General features: G+C 39.2%; 1 protein-coding gene across 4 annotated transcripts in view; it reads right to left on the bottom strand.

The window, feature by feature from the left end:
- Nucleotides 1-19,722, bottom strand: part of mid2 (midline 2) — a 149,956-nt gene that overhangs the window by 5,997 nt on the left and 124,237 nt on the right. For all 4 annotated transcript variants that reach the window (XM_017434339.3, XM_017434338.3, XM_017434341.3 and 1 more), the window contains 4 exons: nucleotides 19,066-19,214; nucleotides 17,478-17,605; nucleotides 16,381-16,524; nucleotides 11,559-11,720 (listed from right to left, as the gene is read on the bottom strand). In XM_017434339.3, coding sequence (XP_017289828.1) covers nucleotides 11,559-11,720; nucleotides 16,381-16,524; nucleotides 17,478-17,605; nucleotides 19,066-19,214 — 583 coding nt within the window. The remainder of the gene's footprint in view (nucleotides 1-11,558; nucleotides 11,721-16,380; nucleotides 16,525-17,477; nucleotides 17,606-19,065; nucleotides 19,215-19,722) is intronic.

Raw genomic sequence — 19,722 nt, 5'->3', positions numbered from 1 at the left:
TTAATCTTGGAGCTGTTTCACTTCTCAGTCAAGGACTTGAAAAAGGATGAAGCAAATGTGAAACAAAACAAAACAACTAACTTTTAATTTAACTTGCTAGGTAATATGAAAACATTTATGAGCCACCCTGAGTGGTAGGTCCCACAACAGGACTTTTCTGTGTTTGTTGTCATCTTTTCTGTCGCACGTATCATACAAGTACCACTTGGGATGGGAAAATCAGCCAGAAATGCTTCCCCTCTGATTCTTTATTTTTTTTGGTTACCAGGGAGACAAGTTTCCACCCACATAACAGCTTCCCTGAAAAAACCTGACAGTGAACACACCAGCGTTTCTCTGAGGAATCCAGAGATTTTCTACAAGAGGCACAGAGAGACTGGCAGCACAAAGAAAGCCAAAACTTTTTCTGTCAAATGACAGAGTAGCAGCTCATTTCTATGGAAAAATTTAATTAAAAAGACACAAGAGCTCAGGAAAAATCCTCATGCTTAACCTTACAGAGTAGGCAGCCTTTAGGGTAGAGGTAATAAAACCTTCTGTCATGAAGTTCACTTTTAATTCATTAAAAAATACAGCAGTAAAATTGTTTGAAGGAATGCATACAGCCTGCTGCCTTTCATGCAAGAGTTTTAAACTAAGATCATCTAATGTTGAGAAATAATGAAGCTGTAGCCATTTAGGCCAAACCTTGAAAATAAAATTATGCACAATCTAACACTCAGGTTCTGTGTCGTAAATGACTCTCATGCAGTGGCCAACAAGTGCAAAAGTGCAGCAAATGGTGAAACGAGCTCCAAACACATGAATGATGCAAACTCACAAAGTGGCGAGCACAAGGAGGTGGGCTGACCAACATCTCACTGCCAGCACTGGGTCAAACGACAGGAAGACGCCACAGATCACAAATATCCAGTATCCAGTACCTAACCTTGAATCCTCTCAGGTGTGGTGCTCTTCCATTTTGTGGCGTGAGCTTGCAGCTTTTTTTACTTGCTGGTGTTTTTGGTATTGCAGCATTTTTCTTTTGTATTCGTTTTGTTGGTTGTATGTTTTTGCTTCTGTCTATTTTCTGTGATTGGAGCATTTTTCTTTTTTGCAGCGTTTGTGTTGCATTTGTTGTTTTTTGTGTTTTGGAGTTTGCATCATTCATGTTTTTGCAGCGCATTTTGCCATTTGTGGTGCATTTAGCCAATTTGCCACGCGTTTAGCTGTTTGCAGCACGTTTCGCCGTTTGCGGCGCGTTTGCGGCGCGTTTGCGGCGCATTTGCTCGGCCACCGTACTCTCAGCTACTACCACCCCAAATTGTAGCTCAACATCTACAAAATTCATTGAGGGATAGCTGTTTTTGTGTTTTCTAAATTTAGTTAGATATCGCGGCCATCTTGAATCAGATTGGCTCCAAAAGTAAATCAGTTGTAGAGGTACATCCAGTGATTATTTCCTAAAAGTTTCATTGAAGTCCAGTGGTTCGTGACATATTTTGCTAACAATTAGACACATGAACACATGTGCGCACTCATGGGCAATTATTACCCAATTTTTGTCTTTCTCTGCTGCAAGACAGATGCAAAACACTTAGGAATTCAGGAGAGCTGGAACCTCAAACAGAAAAAAAATCACTTCAAAGTATAATAACTAAAGACCATAAGAAGTTTATTTTTTATTGTTTCACAACAGATTATTTGCTTTTCTTCAAATAAATATCTGACTGTGAAGAGAAAATTTAGCGCACTGGAGAAAAAAGGTTTGTTTATTTAACCAACTGCAGTGGCTGAAACGGTGCACATTATTTCACTGAACAACGGTGTTTGTTTGTTACAGAGCTTTTGAGGTTATTGAAAAATCTGAATACAACTGCCTGCTCATCCTCCTGCAGTTTCCGAGTAACATTAGATTTCACGTGAAGTTGCTCGACACTTTTAAGTTTGCCGTGGTCTCCATTTTCCTCTGAGCACATTTTCAAACCAGCCCTTTTAGTTGTTGCTTCGCCACGTTCACCAGCCAGTTGCTTTATGTTTGTCCACGTTTTAGGCTCGGTGTGAGTCAAGACTGTCAAGTGGAAAAAAAAAACCACACAGGCGATACCGACATGTTCAAAAACAGAAAAGAGCTATGGGAAAAAAAAAATATCAGAGAATAATTTTAAGTTTGAGCGGCTGCAAAAGAAAAGGATAAACAAAAAGTGGGGTGAGAAGTGCTCGCAGAAAACTCACAGGGAGAAACGGAAGAGGAGAGTGTTTGAATTACAAGGACGAGGCGCCGAACTTCAAAGCCCCACACCGCCGTTGGTGAAAACATTTCATAACAGTGAAGGAAGTCACCTGGCATTTTCCTCTGTTCCTCCAATCACACAGACTTGGAAATTAGCTGAAGGAAAATGGCCTTCACATCCACTGCAGTCGGAGTTGGAGCTATTCAGTGGAAATGCTTCTATCCTGCCGCAACAATTCAGTTTGCAATGACACCAGTAATTTGGGTCTAATGGGAGGAAAATTGTGGGGCCAAAACTAGGTGAGTGGCAGAGAGAAAGAGGAGAAGGAGTGAGGAGGAGAGGGGGAAGCTGAGGGGATAATATGAGACTGTAGAACAGACAGAGGACCCCCTCTTAAGCTACCTCTCGATGTCTGCGTCCATGTGTGTGTGTTTATGTGGCTTCTTGAAAGTCAGCCACATCTCTGGCAGACCTGACATTTAACTGTGACACCTCTCATTTCATCTCTCAGCCTCTCAGAGTCTCCCATGGCTTAATGAGCAACACAATGAGGACCCCGACTCCTCCTCTCCTCTCCTCTCACTATCTGCCCTTCCCTTCCTCTCTGCCCCCCCCATTCTTTCATTCTCATCCTCTCTATCCTCTCACCGCTCTCAGACACTCCTCTCCAATAATCTGCGTGGTGAGTGTGTGTCACCGCGTGTGCATATGAGACGATGAGGCCAATGTGCTGCTGGCAGCCAATTACATTAATGCGCTCTCTTCTTTGAACTGCTTATCGCTGCCAGCGCAGCCATTTCCAAACACTGGGGCTCTGTCATGCCTTTCCAGGGGATGACTCCTGAGAGCCCCGGCTGGGCCTGAGGTTGGAGAAGGGGAGGCGCACATGACATTAGAGGACAAGCAGACACATATACACACACACGCTGCATCAACCACAGTCTGCACAAATGCGTTGCGTAGAGCAGTAAACTGCCAAGTGGAGATGTTCTGAACAAGTTTCTTCAAATGAATAAAATCAAACATCAAGTTTGCACTGCAAAATAAAACAGATGGCAGATGGATCACTAAAAGGACTGTTGCATTTGGCAAATTTGCTTCAGTTTTAACAGGTTGTTAAATCTAATTGTTCCAAGTAGTCGCACAATCTGTAATAGAGTCGGGAGTGTCTCAAATGGATTTTGATACACCCAAGTGTTGTAGTTTAAACACTTCTCATCTTCAAATGTCTTTATTTCAGCTGCAAAGAGGAATGAATTGAACCAACAACCCTGTTTAGCCAGTAAGAAGAAAATACTCATTTAGCAACAGTATCATTCCCAGCTACCTTGCTAAGCAGCAATTGTGGCATATGTTGTGGCATCGTTTGGTGGTTGCTGGAATAACAAGTGAAGACCAATATCCTGACACATTTCATACAATAAGTATAAACTGAAACCACTTTCACAAATCCATTTCAAACTGAGATTAAGGTGACTTCTTCTTGTCTTGGTGGGATCTATGTAAAGACTGAGGCGTCATAGAAGGCTGGAGTCAACCTGACACCGTTACACCTCTGAGCCGCCAAGAGAGGTAGTCACAAGGATGAAACAGATGGTATGTGTAAAGGTAAGGAGCCAGTACTCCTGGTCTTTACTTCAAGGCCATTTGGGCCTTCAGCAAAACATTTTTTTTTGCTGTGTTTGCATCCGCATTTTAGCAATGTTTTTGAACTAAATATCTTGTCTTTTCAAAAGATGTAATATTTACCAATTTCTTTTTTAGCCTACCCATGTACACTAGAAAAATTGAGATTTTGAGAAATGATAATGAAGCACCTTACTTCACGTGTGAAGACTTTTGCTTTGTGTGTTAGAAACCACATCAAATTAAACCTTTTTCATATGTTGTTTTAGCATCTAGCTCACTTATTTTTGACTCTGACACTGTTAACCATAGGTTATAAAAAGATGAATTTTCTAGAGTAAATGGTAAACAGATCCGAGGGAAAAAAACTACTACAATTGTTCTGGGAAACTTTTGAGCCATATGTTCTGCATGTTCTTCCTTTGTATTTTCTGATGTGTTGTTAATGTTGATGTTATTGCCACCTACTGGTCCTGAACGGGTGTTTCAGACTTTTTAATGGAAGATTAATTTCTTGTCTGGACAGTTTCTGTTTCTATTAGAAGAAAAAAAAAGACAGTTTTAAAATATCCAGAGCAGTATGGTCACGACCCAAGACTACTCCTAGAGTGACTAATGAGAACATCTCAGTATTTTTACACAAGTACTATCCTTTTATTCTGAGTAACTCCGTTTGTGTGTGTTCATTATTGAAGGTTAGTCAGCATTGTTTTTGACACTTCTGTGCTTCAAGCCAAATCTAAGACTTACTCAGCTATAACTGAGGACTGTATGTTCTTTGTGTTATCTCTTTTTTATTAAAGATTCTAGTACTTCATCTGCCACTGGGGCTCCTTCATGTTGCAGAGCTGCCATGAAATGAACAGACCTAAAGTCACAGTAAGTGTACCGGTATCAGCTAGCAGCACTCAGAAACACGCTAAATTTGATTTCTTTTCGTGTGTTACACTGCCGGCCTAAAGGCATAAAAAAAGGCATGTGTGGGGTCACACAGCACGTTAGGAAGAAGATCAGCACAAAATGAGAGTGTAAGTTCAAAAATGATCTCCAAACTTGTTTTTAAAAATACCCTTTTTACCAGACAACATGGCCACAACATATTCTTCAGCAGAAACTACAGTGGGCTGATAATACCATCAGCCGTATGTTCTTACAGGGATAAACTTTGGTCAGTTTTTCTGGACTACAAACAGAGACAGGAGATTTTGGTCAGTCTACAGTCTGGATTTCCTTTCAGTCTCCATGATGAGGCTGTTTCCACTCTGCAGTAATTGTGTAGTAATTAGAAGTATCTCTGTCTGTCTGCAGAGGTGATAACGGTTCTCTGCCAGACGGCCCTAAAGCTGTGCATTGTTAGAGACGTGGAAATCTTAAATGGAAACTTGTAAAACACTAAAACAGAAGCATCATCAAGGAAAAGAGGAGATATGAAATAAAATGGGCCACGGTTGAAGGAACATGTGTAAAACAGAATGTCATTCCAGCTTAATTCTGCTGGTTACTTGTTAGGAAATTTTGCAGAGGGGACATCATTTTAGTAATTTACTGTTTCATTTGAGTCAATTTCCTGTGTGTATTTTATGCTAAGAGATAAATTGAGCTGTTTCTAATGAGACCAAGATGGAAAAAGATTCATTTCACAACATAACTAAACAATTACGGCAGTAGAAACAGCACCATTAGGAATTTGAAACACCAGCAGTGTGACACAACCTCACACAGGTTTCCTTATCCTTACTGAAACTATGACTTCATTTCTGTAATAAAAAAGTTGGCTAATTCATCTGTGGCATGGTACAGTGCTGACGATTTTCATCCAACTGAAATAGGAGTTAATCAATAATGCAACAACCCATACGATAAAGGTGATTAGCAGGACATACAATATAACTTTTCAATCTTTTCAGCTTGTGTTGGACTTGTTCTTTTCGCAAAACTTCCGCAAAAAACAACAAAGATGAGCAGTGACAAGCATAAACCTTCAGCTTCACTCTCTAATCAGCTCCAGCGGCGTCCTCAGAGACCAGTTCTAGAAAAACAGTTTTCACAAACGCGTCTGGGTCTGATTAGTTTTCCATTCGAATAAAGGAGACAATTTTAGAAAGTTATTTTCTGTTGAGGCGTCTAAAGGAGAAACTGTTAGAGCTCTGGGTTGCGTATGATAAATGCAATTACCCATTAAACACGGCTAAATAGCTTCACTCTTCTGTTGTATCACTGCACATAAATGTACTGGGTGGCAGAAAGAAACACCAAATGAATCTGAGTGGAATGGCAAACGATATTGGCTGATATCAAGCTTTTTTGGGGAGGGGTAAAATGTTTAACTTTCTTGCCTTCAAAAATAACATTCAATGTGTTGCCTGACTGGTATTTTAACACTTTGAATCTTACTGTCCCTCCCTCTATTTACTGACTTGTCCACCTGCTGAGAGAGTAAAAAATAATGCTTTGAGTGAACAGTTTTCTGACGAGGCTGTAAAAGACAAAATCTGATGATGGTGGTGTTTTTTTTCCTCCCATTAAAAATCTAAGCTATAATTAGTTTCCCAACAAACCATTTAATGCAACTCTTGACATTTCCATTAAAAGTAAACAAATATTTTAAGTCTTTGGCATATATTGACATCAGCAGTACAGACAAAACGGTGTTTCAGTTTGAGTTACTGCGTGCGGCACAGAAATGTTCTAAAAGGCCATTTTCAGCCCACGGGCCACTACATGTATATATTCTTTGCAACACGTGGGACTGATTTAGAGTATGAAAAGAAGAAATAATAAAAGACTTTTGGCAATGGAAAAAAAAAGTCATGAATGGATTATGTTTGTCAAACATCTAATGTAAAGGACTGTGCAAAAGTTTTTAAAAAAATGAAAGTTAAATGACGATGCTTTAAAATAAAATCCTCTTAAAAGTTTATATGAGCTCCTTAGACTTCTGTGTTTTCTTGTTTATGGCAAACTGACTGTGTTGAGATCTGCCTTTACTGGATCGTAGCAGGACTGCTGTTTCTCTTGTAAACAGTATTTTATGGCTCTGGAGGCATTTTGAGGTATTGTGTCATGCTGAAGCATGAATTTTAAAACAACCATGTGCTCCAATAAAGTAAAGTATTCCTTAAAGGCTTAACTGCATGTCTGAACTGTAATTTTTTTTTTTTGGAAGAAAAAACTTTGTAAAATATTAATATTTCTTGCTACTTCTCCTGTTTCAAAGCATGATTAAAACAGTTTTACTTCTATTTCTGTGTTTTTATAGACACCTTTAAGCGACTTTGCCTTTAAATTGATAAACAGGAAATATTACGTTAACGGTGCTGACATTCAACAAAGAGCTCCGACTGGAATCAAACTCTTTAAATCCATAGCATGCACCATATGACTGTTCCATGTGAACACCACCTCTTCCTTTGCTTTTCCATCATCAGCTTCCCCTCTTCCTGAACAATATGCTCACTCAAAATAGACTCCTAATTTTAAATGAAAACAAACAGAGCTGCTAAAAGAACACATTTACAGCCATGGATTTATGCTGGTTGTATTCTTAATTCACATTTTCATGCAGCTTTGAACTACAAAATGACTAAAGTGGATGCCATTTTTTAGTGTTAATGCACCAATTGCAATCTTCAAGGACAATGTCATTTTCTCTTTACAAAATAATTTTTTCTCTGATGTTTAAAGCAAACTGTGTTTATACATAAATGACTAACAAATGTTCCCCAAAACTGTCGCAGATTACAGAGCTTTTCATTGAGGTCGTTCAAAGAACAATGTACAACAGGTAAGATACTGATTGGTTATAATCTATTCAAAGGACCGTACCCCAAAAGTTCTTAACGATCCTTCTAACCTTTTTTTTCTTTTAAACACACCTTAAAATAAAAAAAAACAGCACTACATAAAAGAAAAAAGATACTGTCTGTGCTTAAGTTCATACAAATCTAAGTTATATCTGCATTATGTTCATAAAACCAACACATAAAAAACACATAAACAACAACTATACCCAGTGTTTATAGTTGGATCTAGATTGTAAAAACATACAGTTTCTTTAAGCATATAAAGCAGTATGTTAATAAAAAGAAGTATTTTCTATGAACAGCATGTTTTTGATCTGAATTCATTACTGTGACAGAAAGCAAAGTGAAATGCACAAACAGACCACAAACTAATAAAGCTATAACTTGAATAATTTAGGTCCTTGTTTGTCAGCCGCAGCCCTAACGCGTTCTGTCCAAATTTATTTGCAATCTTAATTCAATTTCATGCTTATGAGTGCAAAAAATATAGCTTTAACACTATGATTATTATGAGATGTGCTTTGGCTTTTTTAAAAAGCCAGGAGGCAGATTTCATTCTGTATTTTACATTGTAGGCAGTAAATATAACAGCAGAACCTTTTCATATTTATTATATCAGAATAAAATGGATAAATATAAAGAAATTATTGCATGGCTCTTCTGAACCAAAAACTGGTTATTAGAGTGTGTTTTTTTTTTAAACACACCATTGACAATTCCTTACCACAAAAATGGTTCAAAAGCTGTGAACTGATGGTGCTGCAGTCTGCAGACACTCGTCACTGCTGCAAAAAGCTATTTGGTGACTTTTAATTCACTCAACACTTCCTCCTTTCTCACTCTCAATCTGTCACTTTTTATCCACTTTTCTCGGCTTCTTTCCAGGCTTCTCCGCTCATTTCTGAGGACACTTGTGCAGAAACCTGGTCACGGTTCACTTTGAGGGAAATGTGCAAGTGTGGTTACGGTGATAAAAGGTCACACACGCGAACACACACACATGCACACGTGCACACATCCTCTACTGCATTCTTCTACATCATGCTTAATTCATGTTTTTTTGGGGGGGGAAGCTGTGAGTTACTTTACATGCTATCTGTGAGCTAACAGCACACACTGACATTTCTATAGAGGACAACATTAGTGCCACTGTTCACTTTTGACCACTCCGAGTTCACCGAGTGGCTGCACCGCACTGACCTAAAAAGCTCGAGAAAGCACCAAGACAAGGTTTTAAACATTGTTTCAAACAAACAGCTGAATTACACATGATGGGATGTGGAATTTTCAGGGACTATCCGTAGACCGACGTCTGTAAGAGAGACATCCTCTTCTTTTTTTTTTAAATCTGCTGCACAGAAAACACAATAAAACTATGAGGTTGGAGAGCGTTACGCTGCTAATGCAGCTTCAAGCTGTGCACGTCTCGAGCAGAACTCCCGATTTGCTCTTGCTTTAAATCTTCAGCAGCACATCACGCCAACTCAAGAATTGTATCAGCTTTCTCACAGCTCTGCTAGCTTTTTTTCCACACATACAAAATCAGATGTTCAAAATGGTTCCCAATTAAAGCTCTTGATTATATGATAGACCCCACCTTTGTCATTCATACGTTTTTAAATGACTTCTTAAATGCTGCATGGTTGTAAAGCCTGTCCTTGCACGTATTTGTTCAGGCTGTAAGGTTTTAGGGCCTCTCCTTTTATTAGAATATGACAGTTTTAAAGACAAAAATAAAGATGGTTTAAAAAAATGCTTGTTTTTAGTGACCAGTTGAGAGTAAAAGGTATGCATAAATTAAAACTGCCTTGCTGCATCGTTACATTAAGCCTTTATCGCTCTTTTTTTGCAGGATTATTGCCTTTAGTTGTTGAAATAAATAATGTATTTTTTAAATTAGATGCATTTTTGAGTTGTTGCCTCATTCTGCAGCACAAATTCGGTAACAACCATGAGCTTCCTGTGAGGTATTCCTTCGGGGGAAAAGAATCTGCACAAACATAAATGCTTGCTAGAACCGAAACATGCAGCATCTTGTAGCATCGACTGAAGAAAACGGCTCAGATTTCATTATTAAGTACTTTTTACACCTAGCTGCAAACTGTATACTGCATGTTCAGAAGTTACTGTTTTATATTATACAGCAGGTACATGACTGGCAGCAGATATATCAATGCTAGTGTAATGGTGCCTCAAAGGAATAGTTTATATTTTTTGAAGCAGGTCTGTGGAAAGGTTATGAATATCCTGTCACCCTGAAACAATTCCAATCCTCAAAATTTCCCTGGCAGCTTACGTGTGCCTTTTTATAAACCTTTGCACCATTGTCAAATAACGGTAATGTCAATTAAACTGAGGTCATTCAAAGAAATATCTAACAAAAGCTAAGATATTAATTGTTTATAACCTTTCCACAGATCTCTGCTTCAAAAGATATGAGCTATCTCTTTGACAGTTTTTTCATAGCACAGCATTTCTAATGTATTAAAAGCTACACTCAAACGGAGAGGTTTGTGATGATGCATGGCTTTCCAGGATCAGCAGCGCTTTATCTCAGAGTATTTTTTTGCTTTCCAACTCTCTACCTGCAACACGATGAGCTTCAGCTGAAGGTTTTATGAGCTCATACTAAGAAAGACAGAGAGCTAATCATTCCGATCTAGCGACAAACAGAAAGAGATATTGAGCGGAAAAAAAAACAAATGCTGAAAAGAAAACATAATAACTATGTCTGTGATTTTTCTTTTCTTCTGTGATCTTGTGACCCTTCCCTAACAAAAACTAAGGTTGCTTAAAAACTAATTCCTTTGAGAAAAGAGACGAAGGAGTGAAACAGGAATAGATGCGAAGCGATTGACAAAAACCCATGAGGTCCAGGCTCCTTAATGAAACCATAAAATCTTGTGGATACAAATATTGAATGTTTTTCTGTTGTTATGATGGCTTGTCTAAATCATCACAGCTGAGGAAAAGCTGGCTGACAATCACAGGCACATAATCATGAACAGCGTTGGCTGTGGGTGGACGAGCTTTTTCCTACACATCACTGGATGCCAGAAGAAAACGGAGGACAGATGAATTATCCTTCAGCACTAAGCTATTTTAATGCAGGACATTATAGTATGACATTTAATATGTAATGCATTTACTGTATATTGCTTAAATACTGTTCTAGGAATAATTGGTTTAATCTATTAGGTGTTAAATCTGTAGTTTCTTAAATCATTTTTTTTTCACTAAGTAAAACTGTCATTGTGAAAGTAACAAATGCTTTAAAATGCTGTGAGGTAGAGAACAAAACCCCACGGAGATGTCGTGGAGTACCTTTTTCAAAAATACCAAAAATATTACTAAAATTAAACGCCTAGCATTTCTTGAAGGTATGCATATTGGCCACCATTTTTCATGATGTCTTTTTTTAACACCAGCCTGATTAACCAAACTTTAGAAGAACCACTCACAAGAAACTTTTAGTGATTTTGTAAAGTCTCCAAAAAATATGCCTTCTGTTTGGAGAATCTGGCACAACTTTACTTGTTTTTTCAAAATGACAAAAACGACATGTTAAGATAGAATAAAAAAAAGAAACGTTTGGGGACATCTCGACTGAAATACTTGAAGCGTCGCCGCATGTTCCTTCTTTCAAAAGGTAATGTACCAAACAAGCTACACACAAATACAAATACATAATTAGTATTCTTCTGATTTAAAGGATAAGTTAAATTAAATGAACTTTATATCCAATAAATCAAACACCACGCCGTAGGAAACGCTCGGGAGCATCTGCAAATGATGCACAAATGACACACAGACAGAAGAAAGCGTTCAATTATGTTAACAATCAAACACAAAATTAAGAAGGCTTGTAAATATTCATGGGAAAACCTGCAGACGTGTCACATGTGCGCTCACTCACTGTTGGTTTTGAGGCGTGCCGGCTCACTGTTGCGGCTTCCCGCCTGGTTGATGGCCTTGACGAAAAAGATATAGCGGGTGCCACTCTGCAGGCCGTGCACCGTGTAGTGGTTCTGCTTGATGTTAGGTACAATCATCCAGCTGTCTGCAGAGTTGTACAAACCTGGCAGAGACACGCACGTACACACAGATTGCATTAGTATCAGGGTTATTTTTTTTGAGGATTTTAGCATGTGCAGAAACGGATTTCTTTTTTAAAATTCGTGTTCAAATGAACTAAAACTAGTTTTCCAATTGAAACAGTGTCTTTTTTTTCCTTGCAACCCTTAAGCCATCTCTAAATGAGAGGTTTGGAGACTTTGCAATGTTATGCAACATTTATGTGTACCTACAGACCCATTCCATTACTGCTCCATCAGGTTTATCATGACAAGCACCCTGAGGCAATTCTGTGCGTTCACAAAGCTGAAACCACCAGCCACCAGGAGCGAGGTGCTCCCCGTATTGCAAGTACTGTAAGTAATTGCCTCAAGGCAATGGAAAGATACCTTTTAATGTTCAAATATTTGGAAAAGTGGGTAATACCAACATGACCGTGGCTGGTGGGCGCTTTGATTCAAAGCAGAGGTTTAGTAACGCCAGGTTAGCTCCACAGTCACCTGTTTCTACACAGTCTTTTAAGCTTCAGAGATGCAGTGCTTTTGAAGAAAGAAAAGGAAATCTCAACTCAGAGCTAAGGAGAGGATGACCTAAAAACGGTTGCTCCTTTAGTTCCTCCTCTTGCGAGATAAAATGGAAAATAATTTAAATATTAAAACTGCTGCTATTTTAAATGAGTTGAGCCACTACTCTTTACTACAATATTCCCGTGTACTTCCATCTCTGATTCGTGCAGCCTAGTGACACTGTAACAGGACAGGTGAGGAACACTGATGAGCTTCTCGTAGCTGTAAGTTACAAAGCACCTTCATCCATACAAATATGTTTGTTGTAAAACACAGATTATTTAAATGTCAAGCATTTGTTGAAGGAATACACATCACCTGCTGCCTTTCATGCTCGAGTTTTATACTAAGATCATGTGTTTTTGAGAAAAGATGGAGTTGTACATTACAGTATGCACAATCTAAAGGGAAGGTGTGGGAAAGTATGCAGAGTGAATGATTCTCAGCTACTGCCACAGCAGATTTTAGGTCAAAATCTATAAAAAAGACTGAGTTATAGCCATTGTTGTATATTCTAGGGTCAGTTGAATGTGGCAACCATCTTGAATTGGTTTGACTCCAAAGGTTAATCACTTGTAGATGTCTCTAAGTTTTAAATTTGCTCAAATTTGTGCAGTGGGTCATGAGATACATTGGTAAGAGACAGGCACACACACTCGCCCAGATAAAGTTATTGACCACCAACAATTTATTTTATTCACTGAGAGATGACCACTGAACTTTACAACAGAATGAGGAAGAGCAACACGCTGTGCTGCACTGGAGCACCAATGAAATTATGATTTAAAAGCAAACCTTTAAGGCTCTTCAAGCAGCGCCACAAAACCAATCTGCACAAGTAGAAGAAAGTACAACACCTAGTTGCCAAAACAAGCAAAGCATCTTGTTTATAAAACACTACAGCTGATTTAAAGAGTTTTAAAAGTAGAAAAACAATCCTTTCCCTTGTCTTGTCCCTCCTTTGTGCTGCACAATTAAAAGCCTGAGACGGGTAGAGCTCTCAGGGCCGTACTTACCCTGTCCCCTCTGGTGAGGATGCCTTCTAAATTATTAAGTGAGATGGAAACAGCATGCATAAGTTATGGCAGAGACTCTACTTGTAAATATAAATACTTTACGGGACGCAAATAAGGCCTTTAAAAGTGAGGCGACTTTAAGAATGAATGAGGGGAGGGTGAAAGGTTGGAGTCAAGGCTGCTTTTTTTGTTTTCTCTCACAGACAAAGAAAGCACATGAAAAGATTTCACCATTTTTAAAAATGATAAAAAAGGAGCAAAAATGTTGCTTTTTTTCAGACTGGCCCAACTCTGATGCATACGCTCTGAACAATCAAGTCCTAAAAGATTTTGCCTCACAAAAACAAAGAATGTTTTTCTACCAATACAGCTGTTCTGTTTTTTATTTTAAAACTTTGTCATTTCACCAGCTTCCTATAGGAATAGGAGATGCTACAGTTGAAGCTTTCAAGAGATACAGGTGAAAGATGAGGAAGAAGATTTTCATGCTGCGTTTAATCTTGATGGCACCTTTCCAGTTTTTGCTAAATTAGGTCAAACTATTGCTGCTCTTCCAGCTTCTGACAGAAGCTCCTTTGTTGTGAAGAAAACTGTGACTGTGTGGAAGAATTCTGAAAATGCCATTTCAGACAGAAAAAAGAAAAACTGAGAGGAAAAACAGCAACTCGTATCCAATCACTGAGCGTGTATGTGTGTATGTGTACAGTATGTGAGAGGAGGGAACTTCAACACAAAGTATCCTGGGAATGGAAGTTGGTTCGTATTTGATGATGCAATATAGAGTTAATAGCACCAGACTGTGCTTGCTTGTGCGCCTGCATGGCTGTGTATTAAGTGTCACTCTTTCTGTTTCTTATTGAGGCCTGAATTGTGTGCCAGGCATCCTCAGCAACACACACACCAAGTTCTTGGTCAGTCCGGTTCAAGATTATGATTTTCACCAATCTTTGTCCTAACGCCCTCTGCGATCCTGAATTTCTTATCTGATAATTATGTCAACATTGCAACAAAGAGAGGGATTATGTTAGGAGATGAGACATGAGGGGCTGGGTACAGATTTTGCTCTACATACATCCCTGAAGAAGCTAAATTTACCTCCAAAAGCCATATCTACCTGCCTCACTACAGGCCTTTCTGGTCAGTAGACAATATGAAGAGAAGACATTTTGATGATGCATGGGTGTTTTTTGATATTCCAAGCTGTTAGCTGTCAGATAAACACATGAATCAGCAAAACATAAACCCATTTTTACACAGCTGTTGTGCTGTATATTAAGGAAGCTCATCATACTTCCACACAGTGTGCCAGTATTGTATTTTCAGCTCGGTGATAACGACATCAGTTTGTCAATCTGATGTATTTCCATTATTCTATCTATCCTGAACACTCAGATCTGTGACTACCTCCACTACTGACCCAGTGGGAAGTCACCTTCAGCCCCATTTCTGCCCATGTTCCTTACAAAAATGTGGACATAGCTTTTACAGGCCTGAGATAGAAATCACACAACTAGGACAAAAAAACTTAGATTTTTTTTTTTTGTGCTTTGACACGGCTCACATTTTTTCCAATGATATTTGGCCTTTCTGACTCTACTTTCTACTGCCACGCCTGGATGGATCCTGCAAAGGCAAGGTTCCCAAGGCCACACAACCCCGCCTCAGCCTCCCCGAGAGAAAGCAGAGCCTGACGACGTGGTCATTTATATGAAATGAGAGCGAGCCAGGATGGCACTCAACTGGGAGCATTTAGCCATTTGAAAAGTTTGAGAAAAATACTACGTTAGAAACTCAAGTGGCATGGCAGACCTAATGGGTTTCTCTCTTTCTCAGTTTCTCCGATGAATCTCTGAGGACTCTGTGGCGGCATGCAGCTGAATATCTGAGTCACTTAGCCTATCAAAGCTGAAATGTATCCTGATGTTTCAAATGGCGAGGGCACTCGAGTTGCTTGGTTAGATGGGGAAATGTCTGGCTACAGCGAAAAGAGAAGATGATAAAAGGATCAAAACGTAAAGAGGCACAGGTGTGCAGAGGGGTGGTACATGCTTGAATGTGCATAATTATGTACATTAATCACATCCTACTCAGATCAGAAAGTGGTAATTTTCACCTGCCCTATATAGCCGGTCTTCACTCTGATTTTCACCTGTTCTCTGGTTTGTCTCCTCCTCTACACTTGATCCCCCCCCCCCATTCACATATATACTGACAGAGAATCAGCAATCATTCTGATTAGCTAATGGAGGCCAGCATGCTGGTTGACGCCATCAATCCTGTTGTTTCATGATTGCAATCACACTTGATAAATTAACTGCAAGTTAATGGAAACATTGTTTATTTTTTATACACATAAAAAAAGATGTACTGCAAGCAATTTCTAAATGTTTTACTTTAAGAACAACAATAGTCTGTAAAGTTGAAAACTTTAAAATCCTGGTGGTGGGCTTCACGTTAAACAAGGAGACTCTCCTGAACCTCAAGCATTTTCAGAAGCAAATCAAAACCATTGTTTGTTTTTTTTCTAAATGCAATGTCACGAACTTCAACATTTACCATACCAAGGTGTGTAGATTTTGAGATTTTGCCTTCCTTTTGTGGTATTTTCTCTGAGTATTGCACCTGAAAATCAACTTGTTCTGAGACTGACTCCTGAAAATGTCTTCCCACTTGCAAATAATCTTTTTCACAGCAGAATAAAATACTTCAAACTGTTTAGAAATGCCCTTAAATTCCTTTCCAGGTGGGCAGAAACAATTGTTTCACCAAGATTATTGCAAAAGTCTTTCCTCACTGAAAAACGACCAGGATTTTTACAGGTGCTCATACTTGCTGATGGCCAGTTGATTAAGTGAATCTGATTTGCAGGATCTGAGTACTACTTACCATTTTTATTTTCTAAAAAAGCAGTAAGAGTAGAGTGAGGTTTTCACAGATTTCACACAATAAATAAAATGTGTCCCCAGCTAAAGCTAAAATGCAACCTGGATCATTTGAACCTGAAATTGCTTCTGGGCTGTAATACCGATTGTCTGAACGCCACCAAGCTTGTGAATAAATGTGTTTGTGTGTATGCACTCACTGATGAAATTTGTTTGGCCAGTGTAGATGGTGTACTGCAGCTCATAGGAGGTGACGCTGAACTCATCCTCTGACGTCCAGTGAACAGTGATGGTGTCGTGGGAGGCGGTGCACAACTCTTCCCTGATGGACGGTGGGTTGGGCGCTACATGTAAAAAACAAAACAAAAAACCCCAGCATGACAGGGTGTTGATAAGTCCTCTGATATGCCTTCCTCACATTACCAACAAGAGAGAAAACAGCTTAACTTTGCATTGCAACTACCCCATTTACCTGCATGTAAGCAGCTGCACATACAAGACATGCTTCTGCAGCACTCGGGGAGTAAATACAATATTTATTGAAGAAAGCTGAACAAAGCATTGTTTGCTTTGTGTTTTTGTAATGTTACACAGAGATTTCTCTCCTGAATCACAGTTTTCAGTTGGTCTTCATTTTCTTTACATCCTCATGTTCTTGTGAAAAGTGTTGCTTTGTTTGTAAAAAGATACAAATGACAAATGGTAGGAAAAAAACAAAGCAAAGCAACATGATTTATTGTTGTTGTTGATCTATTGTTTGCATTCTGTTGTCTGTCATGTGGACTCATTTGGGATGTTGGAACAGCCGGGGCAAGTGATCTCTCTCAGTGAGTGACCTGACACAGATACAACTTGTTGACATGGCTGAAAAAAATGTTGACAGGGTCCGTCAGAGCCAGTGAGGAAAAGACAAACACAGAAAAGACAAAGGCTACGCACACTCGCAGACAATGAAAGCTGATTGTTGGCTTGGTGTATAATAGCTACAATCAGAGAGAAAACAACTAGATCCCAAAATTGTACATCACGTCAGTTTAAAATTACACATTTCTAACCCTGAAGAAGTTCTGAGTAAATTTCATGCTCTCCATTTTATAATACCCCACTACAATATACACAGGTTGACGAGAAAAGTGAGGTTTTATAGCTTTGTGTCAAAATCTAATGGTTAACTGTGCAACACAGGCTGTTAATAAAACTTATAATTGATCAAAAGTGGAAGTTAAAGCCTAAGTATGTCAACGAGAAAACTTTACATAAATGATGAGACCAGTGCAGAGCAGTTTGCATGACTTACCTGTTAGGTAATCTAGTCCCTCGAGAATCTTCTTCTCTCTGGAGAAGTCAAGAGCAAAGTTATCAAACGCCTCATTCAAGTTCACGTCAGGAATAAGCACCTGGGAGGAGGCTGTCGCCATAGCAACCCTGTAAAAAAGGAATCAGGACATGGGGAAAAAAAAAGTCATCAGAAGGGGTAGCATTGTGGGGGAACTCGACATAAAAACGGGGCCAGAGTTCAGATGAGGCGACGAGGAGTGAGAAAAGATGAGAGGTGATGAAGGGGTGGAGGAGGGAAGTGAAGGGAGTGAGGTGACCAGATGCGAGAGGTGGCAGACATCTTTAAAAACACAGGAACAGGTGTGAAATAAACATGTGATAAAACCTCTGCGCCCTGTTTCATGTACAGTATATCTCCAACACCGCGTTTGAGCTGAAAGAGTCTGAACGCTCACTCTGCTGTCTCTGCAGCTTGATGGAAACTTGTGCCCACTTCAGCTTTGAGCATAAGTAAGCAGCCTGTGGCAGGAGCCAGCATGAACTACAGTTTTGGCAGAGTTACACAGTAAGAGAGCACAGTGAAGCACGATGCAGAGCTAGTCCTTAAGATTTCTGCCTCGCAGTCAGTCGGTCAATAGAGGGCTCAGCCAGGTGCTGGGGAAAAAAGGCTGAGCAAAATAAAAGACACTCTGCTGGCTGCAGACTTTTCAGAAAGGTCTCTCTCTGTAATAGAGACCGAGTGAAATAACTTCCAGTCTGAGGTGGGAGGAAGTGATGAGGGTAATAAAGAAGGTGGGTAGAAAAAAAAAACTGCAGCGTTGGCTCTTAAATGATAGACGATTTTGAACAGAGGCCTGACATTGATTACGAGGACTGGGTAAGTTTGATACAACGCTGATTTCACCAGCAGCTTCTCAACTGAATTTTAGAGGTAAAAATCAAATAAAGAAGAACTCATTCTAGGAAAGAAAATTTGATTTCAAAAGTCAAACAAAGTCACATTGTCAGATATATTAAGAAGGAATTTTCTGGTGTATTGTGCAACAAAGTGAGATATATTACAGAGAGCAAAGAAGCCAGGATGGCTTGTCTTCTTGCATGTACTTAAGTGCAACCACCTTCTTATAGCTAAATGCTGGTTCAAAGTATACACTATACTACAATTATGACAAAGAACTGCTAAAACAGAGACAAATAAAGGCCTAGCATCCACTGAAGGAACACATATCACTCACTGCCTTTCATGCCTTTAGACTAAGATGTTCCTATGATGAGAAATGATGGAGTTGTAGCCATTTTGGTCAAACCTTGGAAAAAACGTAATCTCCTAAGATACTGCGAGATGTCACACTCAGAACATGTGTTGTAAATGACTCTCAGCTACTACCACATGAGATAATTTTGGTCCATGAGATAATTTGGTAACAGACAGGCCCACAAACACAAAGACACAGGCAAAAACATTATCACCAACGGGCAATAATAAAGAGTCTAATAAGTGTAGTGTACAAATCAGACATTTATTATCAAACGTGAACAGTTATTAGGTACTCCATTCTTCACCTATTTGTGTGAATGTTTTTATGTCAGTATGTTGCGTCACCCACCTTTCTGCCACGTTTCTGGCAGACTGGAGGAAGCGTGCGTGATCGTTCTCCTTCAGGCTCTGTTCGGCCTGCGTGATGAGGGCACTAGAGCGCTCCAAACACTGGCGACAGTTTGCAATCTGCTGAGCCAACTTGCGCAGTTTCATCACCTGAAACAAGCACATAAACACTAACTGTTGCGACACAGGATTTATATTCATTCTCACGAACCGAGTCTTGACAGCGTACACCGCTGTTGTGATAGAAAGACTGTTCAATATTTCCCGTTAGTGATGAAAACCCCAGACAACAATACCAGCATTATATTATCTCGTCAAGAACAACACTTTCAATCCTTTCCAAAACTCAAAGTAGTTTCTGCCAGATCCATCAGGTGTTGTCAGTTCTTATTTCAGTGAAAGTCACTAATTCAAGCATATAGTGTCTTGGCTGCACACACCCACACACACACATATATATATATATACACACTATACATACATCAATTTGCTGCACAACAGGAAATTTGGCAGCAATACAGGTGCTGGTCATAAAATTAGAATATCATGAAAAAGTAGATTGATTTCAGTAATTCCATTTAAAAAGTGAAACTTGTATATTATATTCATACATTACATACAAACTCATATATTTCAAATGTTTATTTCGTTTAATTTT

This window comes from Kryptolebias marmoratus, linkage group LG9, assembly GCF_001649575.2.
Source record: "Kryptolebias marmoratus isolate JLee-2015 linkage group LG9, ASM164957v2, whole genome shotgun sequence".
Taxonomy (NCBI): Eukaryota; Metazoa; Chordata; class Actinopteri; order Cyprinodontiformes; family Rivulidae; genus Kryptolebias; species Kryptolebias marmoratus.
Note: the sequence above shows the minus strand (reverse complement) of the source record. Positions and strands in the feature narration are given on the sequence as shown.